The 12226-nt window shown below is 36.4% G+C and overlaps 1 protein-coding gene across 2 annotated transcripts in view; it reads right to left on the bottom strand.

The window, feature by feature from the left end:
- Nucleotides 1-12226, bottom strand: part of SPAG6 (sperm associated antigen 6) — a 99021-nt gene that overhangs the window by 38174 nt on the left and 48621 nt on the right. For both annotated transcript variants that reach the window (XM_006141623.2, XM_006141624.2), the window contains exons 5-7: nucleotides 4341-4546; nucleotides 3277-3450; nucleotides 1943-2095 (exon numbers count right to left, since the gene is read on the bottom strand). In XM_006141623.2, coding sequence (XP_006141685.1) covers nucleotides 1943-2095; nucleotides 3277-3450; nucleotides 4341-4546 — 533 coding nt within the window. The remainder of the gene's footprint in view (nucleotides 1-1942; nucleotides 2096-3276; nucleotides 3451-4340; nucleotides 4547-12226) is intronic.

Raw genomic sequence — 12226 nt, 5'->3', positions numbered from 1 at the left:
GCCCCCGATAGCAAAACCCCCCCCAAAAAAAAAAAAAAAAGACTGGTTTCCTGAAGAGACTTGCCATATTTCTTCTATTGGCTTCTTTCCTACAACTAAACATGTATGTCTGCCGATACAAAGGTCAGACCTGTCTTCAGAATTAAACAACTTTCCAGAAAGTCCATACTTGTGAGATGTAACAAGACTGAAGAAGCAGGAGGAAAAAGAAGACAGTCCCTCTACCCCGTCCCCAAAGCTCTGATGTACTGGTTTCAGTTGTTATGAATAGCAAGTAAGATAAGGAATATGAATATGCTTCAGAAACTATAAAATATGTAAATGGAAGGTAATGATTAGTCCTTATCATGCTGCATTGGAATGGAGAGAATGGTACAGTTCTGTGTGGTTTGTCTCAAACTGCTTCTGCCACCTTGATCTTCAACTAGCTGAAAAGCAAACCAGGTGGGAGAGACTAGCCACAACCCTAGACCAAAGAAGGGGAGAGCCTTCTGGTTAGTTTGAAGAAGACAAATAGGGGGCACTGGCAGGTGGCATGTTAGTTAAGAGTGCTGGACTCCCACATGGCCAACTGTGATTCAAGTCCTGGACCTGGTGGCTTGCTTTCTCACTTTCCCTCTCTCTTTCTCTCACTCACTTGTTTACTCACTTTGTCCCTCTCTGGTCAATTTAATAAATAAATAAATAAATAAATAATGATAATAGAAGAACAAAAAGAAAAGAGCAGGATAAGAGGGAGTAAAGCAAAAAAAATATTGTGGAATAGGTCGGAAATAAAGATCCGAGGCTCCTTTTAATGCTGGGGATTAGCAACGGATTTTAAAAAATCCACATTTCTGTTTAACACAGCAGCAGGTTTTCTATGCTGATAAGAAACCCACACCCTAGAGGGTTGCCTCACACACTCCAAGAGCATAGCCCTTGATGCATTCTTCAGATCAATATTTATCAGCACATATTTTGTGAGCACTTACTATATACCAGGGCTGTACTATATGGTGGATTCATACAAAGTTGTGAATTGAGATAGGACAAAATTCTAGAACAAGAAAACAAAAGCACTGCTGCCTGACATACTCTGAACTGCCTACATCTAAGAAGAGAAATTAGTTCATGAAAGCTGAAGGAGAGAAAGTGGGTAAAAAGGGATGCCCTAGCCATTGTTATTAATATCTCCTACCTAGATGACAAGAAAAGGAGGAATGTACATACCTCTGATGATAATAAAAATTACTGCTGGGCATGTAATTTATGGTAGTTGCTTTTAATCAAAGTATGTCTTACATATTTGTAAATTAAGATTTCCCCCAACCCCAATCCATGGTTTTACTTTTTGTAGTTACTGTTACCTGCAGTCAACCAGGGTCCAAAAATACTAAATGGAAAATGCCAGAAATAAACACGTTGTATGTTTTCAATTGTACACCATTCTGAGTAGTATGATGAAATCTCACGTCATCCTGCTCTGTCCTACCCAGGACATGAATCATCCCTTTGTCCAGCAAATCCATGCTGTACATGCTTCCCACCCATTAGTCACTTAGTAGCTGTCTCAGTTACTAGGTTGAAAAAGCATAATATATATAGGGCTTGGTACTATCTACGATTTCAGGTGTCAACTAGGAGTCCTAAAATATATCCCCTGTGGATAAGGGGGAACTACTATATGTATAACTAAATACAAATGCGCTTAATATTCAAATACAAATAATACTAATACTCAGAACAGTTGCTATACAGTTGACATTTAACACTTAGTAAAATTTTAAATTTCCATCATCTAAACCTGACCTCAAGGATTGCTTTGGGAAACTTACTATTGAAAATAAGCATTGAAATAATTGAAAATTTATTCAGGAAATTCTAGTCAGGTATATTTTCTGCTCTGTGGCTCTCTCTTAGAATATTCTTACTGCACTAACTAGAAGAAGAATGAACAAACCTTGGAAATGATCACTGCCATCGCTAGGTTCTCGGAGTGAGCTGCCACGTAACCAAGCATCATGATGCCAGGCAGCCTGATGTTCCCTTTGCAGGAGCCAATACAATCAATCACAGCAGCAACTCCTCCGGCGTTAACTATCAGCTGTGAAAGCTGAGGGAAGAGAATGAGAGCTACGTAGCAGGGGCTGTAAAGCACAAAATCTTTGAATATTAGTTTAGTGTTGCCACAATTTATTTAGGACCTAAAAACAACGGATATGATTGAAATATCATTTGGTGAAATTACTACATTTATTCAAGAAACATACAAGTCTAATAATCCTGCTATTTCGAATGCACAGAAATACTCACTGTGAGGAGCTTTACTCTGTGATTCAATTTTTCATGCGTTGATGGCACAACTTTTATCCCTATTATAATGGATGTCAAAATTCTTCACCCAGACACTGAGCCTAGGGCTAGTTCATAACTAGCTAACTATTGAAACCCCCAATCACAACGTGTGAGTATGAAGCAGATTAATCACTGAATGCCGAAAGATAATGTCAGACTTGAAATATTCTAACATAATTATCCTCCCTTTGCTGGTAATGATTATTAGCTTAATGCATTTCAGTTTGGAAAAATTCAACCAAATAAAGATGTTAGGTGAAATAAAGAACAAGGACTTTAAATTTTAATCAAATGAAAACTGACTAGTCAAAATATACACAAAAAGAGTACTTTGGAATCAGCACAAGCTTGCTTCTTCTCTACTTCTTTCACATCTAATTACTCAGAGCAGAAAAATTGCTATGTAAGTGCAACTATTATTAGAGTGATCACATTAGGCCAGGGGAATTCTGTGGTGCCTCCCAACCTGGAGGTACATCATTCTCACTATTCCCAGCACTGACCTAAAATGATAAGGATGACAAAGGCCCACAGTCACCACACTTTAGAAATGGAAAGCTGGAAATGATTAGAAACTGAGATTTCAAACTCAAACTCCATTAGTATAACCCAGTGGTTATCAACTGGGAGCAGTTTTGCCCCTTGAGGAACATTTGGCAATGTTTACAGAGACATTTTTGATTGTCATCACTTGGGGGGAGGGGAGCTACTGGCATCTAGTGGGCAGAGGCCAAGGATTGCTGCTAACCATCCTTGTACCACGCACAGGACAGCTCACCACAACAAAGGACTTACCTGGTCCAGAATATTAATAGTGCTGCCCTAACTATATCATGGAACAAGACCTCAGACCCTGAAACAAATTGATGTTTTATTTAAAAACTGAAACTAATTCTAGATTATTGCATTTAGAAGCCTTTTTTTTCTTTTTCTTTTTACCTCAGGTGTATGTTTTGCAATCTCTCTAATTAAAGTAGAAGCATTTTTCTTCACGTATTCATCTTTGTCCTTCAGACAGGTAAGTACAACTGGAAAAATCTCAGCTTCAACAACCATTTCTGCCAGATCCACAGAATGTTTTGCAACCTGACTGAGAGCAGAAAGGACCTGACGCTGTTAAGACAGAAAAAAAAAATTACGTAGAGTGCCTACAGAATTCAGATGTAATTTAAACATATATATATATACATATACATATATATCCAAATTCCTTTATAAAAAGAAGAGAGGAAATTATACATCTAACATAACCTAGGATTTCTGAGTTTTGAGACATTCACATCCTAGTCTCAATTTTTAAAAGTTCCCTGATTTGCAGGTTAATTCCCTACTGACCCTCTTAAAACACTTACCTAAAAACAAAACAAAACAAAAAAGCACTTATTCATTACAGATGATTAAAGAATATGACCTTTGGATGAATAGCATTTCTTAATTATGCAATTCTTTCATTGTTGATTTATGATATATATGGTAATTTAACATAAAAATGATCATGCAGAACATTTTGGCATAATGCTAATACTATGTCAGATAACTTTGCACATTTTAGTTAATAATAATAATTTTAAAACCTTATAGAATGTAACTTAGTATATAAAATTGGTGGCTATTAACAGGAAAAATCAGAGAAAATCATTAAAAAAGACTAATTTAAATATTGCAATTTTCATAAAAACTTAAATATTATTGTGGTAGGTTAGGAAACTTTTAGATCCTTTCCAACCCTGAAATTCAGTCATCATGTGATTGCTTACCTTACTCATTAATGTTAACACTGATGTTACTTTAAATTTTTAACATGTACATAGTTTTACCAATCACACTTCATTGCTTAATCCTTACAGCATTATTTTCATTTATTAAAAGACCAAAACATTATATATTCATATCTCATAATGATAACTATTTTCAGATCTACCATATTAATCTGTACACATTTCCATTTTCTTCCATTTTAAGAAGCCTCATTTGTTTGTTATTTTAACCTTACTTTTAAGTACCTTCAATTTAGCATCGGGGTTGAGGATCATCTGGGCTAAGTGAGCAATAGCTCCTGCGTCCACTACTGTCTGTGCTAACTCTGGAGAATGCTTTGAAATGTCACTGAGGGCCGAAGCAGCAATCCTTTTCAAAGCAATTTCTGGCTCCTGGATACAAAGTACTAAAAGAGGAACAGCTCCCGCATCCACCACAGCTTGTGACAGTTCTGTGGGTCCAAGAAAAGTAATTAAGTGAGTATGGGTGACTGACCCTTGTGCAAGCCATTTTTCACCCTGACAGATACAGCAAAGAAAAAAGGGGAGGGTGTACTTCACTCTCTCGACATCTGCATTTCAAATCAGCCTTCCTGGTTTTATAAACCATGTGGACCAATCCTGAGCTGAAAAGAATACAGGTCAATAGATGGACCTCCATTTACATGAACACATTTGAGGTAGATTAGGCTGAAATGGCTTGTTATTCTTTTTTTTTTTTTTTTTTTAAGAGAGTAAGCAGATGTCAGCTGTTTAAGCTCTGACAATTCTGCACTTCTCAATAGGCAAGCATTTTATGCATGGTTTACAATAACAGAGAAAATTAAAGTACCAAAAATTTACCAACCACACTAATTAGGCAGTATTTTGTGCTATTTACGTGAGTAAACATTAACATGAATCTTGTGCCAATAAAGTTGATTTTTAAATTCCTTTCATTTTGTAGTACTTTTAAAAGACTAAAAAACTGTGAAAATAAAAAACATTCTTATTGTACATGTAAAAATACTTTCAAAAATAAGATCAACATACTTTTAAATATAAACATTAGTGTTTAAAGGAATAAGTTTATCCTAATCATGTTACATGTCAGAAATCAAGTAAATATCTTTTAAATATACAGCATGTTGATTTATTTGTATGTCTAAGAATAAGAACCATAATATAACACATTAAATTAGGCAAGAGGAGAGGGCAAACAGATCCATATGAAACATATGTAGAAAATGTCTTTTGAGAAGTACAAAGCACAATATATGTTTACTCTCATTGTATTCATATCTTCTGAATCACATATACCCAATTTCCTGTAATCTCTTCAAATTGTTTTTATTTTCCAAAATTCATAGTACGTTAGCAATATATAATGTTAATTGTCAATATATCTGTTCAGCATTTCACTTAAAGTCTTTGATTTGAAGAAAATAGTGTTTAAATTTTTAAGATTGGTAATATCACATTTTCTGAAAATGTGAACTTCCAATATTTGTTTTTCTTAAATTATTGTAATTATCATAGAAGTCTTAACAGTGTATACATGATTCATTCATTCTTTCATTAAACCAGGCCCATTCAACTCTGGTGCCAGTGACATACTTCTGCGAATTCATACTACATCCAATATATGTTTCCATTTTTAAAAATCTGGTATGAAATATGGTTCTGCGAATTCATACTACATTCAATATGTTTCCATTTTTAAAAATCTGGTATGAAATATGGTATATAATGAGCAGTTCATATGCAATCTCAAGAATTAGAGGTAAATAAGGGAAAATTTTTTTTAAGAAAAAGAAGATAATAATAGCAACATACTAAGATATCAACCCAGCAAGTAATAGAACAGATTTCTCAGAAGAATCTCTGGGATGCTACTGCTGTAGCCCAAATACCAACAAGACAGCAGGTGAAACAAATGATTGCTGTTTGTCTCCCCCTCATCACTCCCACACTCACCCAAGGGAAATAGGAAGTAAATATAAAGTGTTGTATGTAATTTCTAAGTATACTCATATTTTGTGTTAATTATTAACATGTTACCCATGTTATTCAATTAAATCCAAATTTTACAAATGTCATTATGGTTATTATCAACTACATATGTACAAGTGGACTTCAAAAAGTTGGTGGAAAAGAGACCTGTGGACTAATGGAATAGAATAGAGACCCCAGAAATAACCCCCAAAGCTTACAGCCAACTGAATTTTTGACAAAAGATATCAGTCAATCCATTTGGAAAAGGAAAACCTTTTTAGTAAGTAGTGCTGGAAAAACTGGGTATCCACCTGCAGAAAGATGAAACTGAACCCCCAATCTTTTACCATTAGCAAAAGTCAACTCAAAATGGATCAAAGATCTGAACCTAAGACTTCAAACAATAAAACTATTGACAGAAAATGCTGGGAAACTCTGGGAGATATTGGAGTAGGCAAAGACTTCTTAAATAAGACTCCCAAAGCACAGGCAATAATCCCTAAAATAGACAAGTGGGACTATATCACTAAGAAGTTTCTGCACAGCAAAGGATATTGTAACAAGTATGAAGCGACAACCCTCAGAATGGGGCAATATTTTTGTAAAATATGCCTCAGACAAGGGACTGATAACCAGAATACACAGGGAACTCAAGCACCTTATGTGAAAAAACAAAAAATGATTAACCCAATTAAAAGATGGGAAAATGAGCTGAACAAAAATCTATCTAAGGAAGACACACGAACTGCCAAAAAGCATATGAAGAAATGCTCAACATCCCTAATTATAAGGGAGATGCAAATAAAAACCACAATGAGATACCACCTATCCCCTGTCAAAATGACAAAGATTAAACAAACAAACAATAAAAGGGACCAGCAGTTAACGTAATGGCTATATGGCTGAACTCCCATGTAGCCAACTGCAGTTGGAGTCCCGGACCTGGTGGCTTAAACTCATGCTGGGCATGTGCGTGTGTGTGCCCAAGATCCCAAGAGGAGAATGGAAGAGAAGGGACTGCAGCATGGCCATCTCCCCTGGGGAGTGATTTCTCACTTTCTATCTCTCTGTCTCTGTCTTTTGGGCGAGCACATGCACCCTATAGCAAAAACCTCTCCAAAAAAAGAGAAAGAATGGCGAAGATTAAAAATATAAAACTGATGTGTTGGCAGGGATGTGGTGAAAAGGGAACTCTCCTACACTGTTGGTGGGAATGTAAACTGGTTCAGCCACTGTGGAGAACAATATGGAGGTTCCTCTAAGATCTACAAATAGAACTACCATTTGATTCAGCAGTCCCACTTCTAGGTATCTTCCCAAAGGACAAGAGAATGCTCAGTCAGAAAAGTACTTGTACATTAAAGTTTATTGCAGCACTATTCACGATCACCAAGACATGGAACCAACCCAAATGTCCACAAACAGATGATTGAAAATGTGTGGCACATATATTCTATAGAATACTATTCAGTCATAAAAAACAAGACTTTGGCATTTGATAGTGGTCGGATATGGAGGATCTATTGCTGAATGAAGTAAGCCAAGATATGAAAAAAAGATATTGTATGCATCCACTTAATATATACCAAATATCCACACTCTATGGTAGAGATCAAAATATTGGAGGGCATAAAAGCAGTGAAAATAGTTAATGATGATAAGATAGTATGGAATGGGGCGGGAGAAGAGAAGAGGATAGAGAAAGATAGCAAGAGAACAAATAGGCATGACATTAGTGGGACACAGATATGGTTTATTACCTGTTGATGATGACGTGTATCACATGACTGACCACAGTTCAAGTCCCGGACCTGGTGGCTTGCTTTCTCACTTTCTGTCTGTCTGTCTCTCTCTTTCTCTCCTTCTCTGGTCAAATTAAAAATAAATAAATGAATAAATAAAGTTAAATAAAATATTTTAAAAATTTGGAATAATAATTGGGGAAAAATGAAAAGCTATTGGATGATGAAAATGGGGATTTTAATGACTCTGTATTGACTGATATGCATGGTATTCCTTCTGGAAAAAGAAATGTAATACACTGTAAAGTTATACATGGTTCAATGTAATATAAAAAAGATTATGATAATAAAAATAAGTTGGTGGAAAAGTAAAATTAAACTACAAGTTCATTTTGATGCAAAAAAAATTTTTTAATCCATATATAGATTTTCCATAAGATGCATTTTCCATGAACTTTTTGAGAGACGCCCCCCTTACCTGTTTAAGCATACCTGGAATATAGCAAATGGGTTGAACAATTTGTTTCAAGACAGTATAAGGAGTAGTTTATCTACTCATGTAGAAAGAGAGAGAAAAAAATTTCTCCTACCATGGAGCCTGGTCATGCTACAATCATTTCTCCTCTAATTTGCCATCTCATCCCATGCACTGTTTTTCAAGCTAGTGAGGCCAGGACTCAAACCCTGTTCAGCCATGTAGCGTATGGCTTCCTCTGCACAGCACTTACCTACTGCAATATGGGCTGGCCCTGTTTTCACTTTTATGCAAATACTAAGAATAAAAAACACGCAGTGAAACACAATTGTTTAAAGTGCTGTTAATAACAATTCAAGGTTCTTTTTTTAAGACAGCTATTATTTATAACTCCCATACATTTTTTCCTTTCCTAGAATAGAGTGGCCTATCATGTTTCCCTTGAATATAAAAGGTCTTCAAAAAGTTCATGGAAAACGCAAATTATACCAAAAAAAACTATAATGTACATACTGCAAACTATTCATTTCATCCTACCTCTGTCACTGCTCTTTACTATGGCGTATCATTCCCATTTTCTTTATTATTGGTTCCTTTAGTGTTTCTGTGCCAATCACTATTGTTGTCTACCCAGTAGCCCTTGTTAGGCAGGGCATAGGCTTGTGAACCAATCCTGGCCAATGAGACCTGAGTGGAACTCAGCTAGAAGCATTTGTGAACAGTTTTCCTCTGTAATACTGCCTCTTCTTTGTTGGACATGGTCATGTCTGTAGATGACATCTGGAACTCCTACATCCATCTTACAACTATAACAGAAGAAATCACCAGTATGCTGAGGAGGCTGAGTATAGACATGGAAAGCATCTGGATCTTCTATGACACTGTTCAGCTGTATAACCAATCTGGGAACTGCCCTGACTCTGAACTTTGTGTCATGTTAAATAAAAAAGTGTCTGTATTGTTTAAGCCACTTTGTAATTGATATTCTATAACCTACAGCTTAAAATGTCCTGATACAATTCTTTCCTCTCTAAAATTTGGCTATATACATATTTTCCTTTTTCTTCAGTCATCAAATGTTCATTAAGAACTCCCTATGGGGGCTGGTAGGTGGCATAGTGATAAAGGGCACTGGATTTCCACATGGCCAACCTCAGTTAGAGTCCCAGACCTGGTGGCTTGCTTTCTCACTTTCTCTCTCTCTCCTGCTCTCGCTCTTACTCTGACCCTCTCTGGTCAAATTAAAATTGAATAAATAAATAAAGTTAAAATAAAATAATTTTTTAAAAAAGAGAGAGAGAGAGAATAAAACTCACTATGGGGACCAGCAGATGGCATAATGTTTATGTTGCTGGACTCTCATGTAGTTGACCACAGTTTGAGTCCCAGACTCAGCCGCTTAAAACTCAAACCAGGCACGTGTGCGTACATGCCCAAAATCCCAAGAGAAGAATGGAGAAGAAGGGATTGTGACATGGCTATCTCCCATGGAAGGTGATTTCATGCTTTCTGTCTCTATCTCTCCAGTGACAGCATGAGGCCTATAGCAAGTCTCTCCAAAATAATAAATAAATAAATAAACTTTAATTTGGAAATGAGTTTTTATGTGTTCAATTAATCATCGTAGTTATGAAATAAAAAATTGGTATGAACGGACTTCGATGTTTATAAGAGATTAGGGAAAAAATCAATATGCCAATAAATTTATCTTCAGTATCTAAAAATATCTTAGCCTCTTAGTCTCATTTTAATGCTAAGTAAATCTTCAAAATTATTATTATTATTTTTAAATTTCTTTATTTCTTTCATAGGACAGAGAGAGAAAGGAGAGCAGCCCCCTCTACAAGGTCTGCATAGTCCTTGTAGTCCTTCTGGTCTTGCAGCCAGCCAGAACCCACAGGTATGCCTGCATGCTGTGGCTGGGCCTTCAAAATTAATTGTTTTTAATTGTCAGGGGATACGTGCACTCACCAGGGAGAAACAGAGAGATGGGGTAGGAGCAGAGACAGAGCACTCCCCAGTGCGGTGCAGTCATGTTGAAATTCCTTCTCCTTCATTTCTCTGTCCTGCTGGGATCTGGAACACACTTGCTGACATACCTGGTTTGTTTATCAAGTTGCTAGGGCCAAGATTTGAACCACAATCAACCACGTTGATCCAGCTCCCTTAACCATGAGGCTACAGAGTCAGTCCTCAAAATTAATTTTTTAAAAAATATGTCTTTTGTTATGTAATAATATATGACATAATCATATACTGTTAGATAATATTAAAAAGTGGCTATAACTATGTTTAAAATGCAAGAAAAAAAGCTACATTTTACATCAACATAGCATTTACACTGGGTTAATGGTACTTTTAGTGATATATTTTTCTTCTCTATTTGCCAAATTTTCTTCAATGTGGTTATTTTTTAAAAATAAAGAAATACAAACATATCTTCCATTTACACATATAGCTACTGCTGGGGCTAACTGTACTAACATCACTGTGGTAAGTACAAATCTAATAGAAGGATGTTCAAAAAGTTCATGGAAAGTACACATTATGGGAAAAAATGCATGGATTTCAAAATTTTTGCACCAAAATTAATGAATTCCACTTTCCATAAACTTTATTGGCCTCATCATATGAAAGTCTTAGCTTCCTTCTCCTTATAGCAAAGTTTCTTATTAGAAAATAGTGGAATATATGTTTCCTATAAATAAAATATTAGGAAAGAATGTGTATTTATTCTTCTTTAAAGACTTACTAATGTGTAAGATAAATATTAATCATTTCCTGTTTCATACTTTCCCTCATGCCTTAATTCATGCCCTTACTACATTTGAGTTAATGTATTATAGCTTGAGACTAGTAGGTTGCATAATGGTTAAGGCACTAGACTCCCACATGACCAACCATGGTTCAAGTTGCAGACCTGGTGGCTTGAAACTCATGCTGGATTCATGTGCATGTGTGCTCAAAATCCTAAAAGGAGAATGGAAGAGAAGGGATTGCAGTGTGTCCATCCACCTTGGAAGGTGATTTCTCCCTTTCTCTCTCTCCATCTCTCTCTGCTCTCTGTCTCTCTGGTGAGCACACACTCTCTGTATTAAAAAACCTCTCCTCCTGGGACCAGCAGTTAGCGTAATGGCTATATCGCTGGACTCCCATGTAGTTGACCGCAGTTCAAGTCCCAGACCCAGTAGCTTAAACTCACGCCGGGCATGTGTGCGTGTGTGCCCAAGATCCCAAGAGGAGAATGGAGGAGAAGGAATTGCGGCATGGCCATCCTCCCTGGGGGGTGATTTCTCGCTTTCTGTCTCTCTGTCTTTCTGGCGAGCGCACGTGCCCTATAGCAATAGAAGCATTTGTGAACAGTTTTCCTCTGTAATACTGCCTCTTCTTTGTTGGACATGGTCATGTCTGTAGATGACATCTGGAACTCCTACATCCATCTTACAACTATAACAGAAGAAATCACCAGTATGCTGAGGAGGCTGAGTATAGACATGGAAAGCATCTGGATCTTCTATGACACTGTTCAGCTGTATAACCAATCTGGGAACTGCCCTGACTCTGAACTTTGTGTCATGTTAAATAAAAAAGTGTCTGTATTGTTTAAGCCACTTTGTAATTGATATTCTATAACCTACAGCTTAAAATGTCCTGATACAATTCTTTCCTCTCTAAAATTTGGCTATATACATATTTTCCTTTTTCTTCAGTCATCAAATGTTCATTAAGAACTCCCTATGGGGGCTGGTAGGTGGCATAGTGATAAAGGGCACTGGATTTCCACATGGCCAACCTCAGTTAGAGTCCCAGACCTGGTGGCTTGCTTTCTCACTTTCTCTCTCTCTCCTGCTCTCGCTCTTACTCTGACCCTCTCTGGTCAAATTAAAATTGAATAAATAAATAAAGTTAAAATAAAATAATTTTTTAAAAAAGAGAGAGAG

This window comes from Tupaia chinensis, unplaced genomic scaffold (assembly GCF_000334495.1).
Source record: "Tupaia chinensis unplaced genomic scaffold, TupChi_1.0 Scaffold000060_1, whole genome shotgun sequence".
NCBI lineage: Eukaryota > Metazoa > Chordata > Mammalia > Scandentia > Tupaiidae > Tupaia > Tupaia belangeri.
The sequence above is the reverse complement of the archived record's forward strand: the minus strand, read 5'-3'. Positions and strand labels throughout refer to the sequence as shown.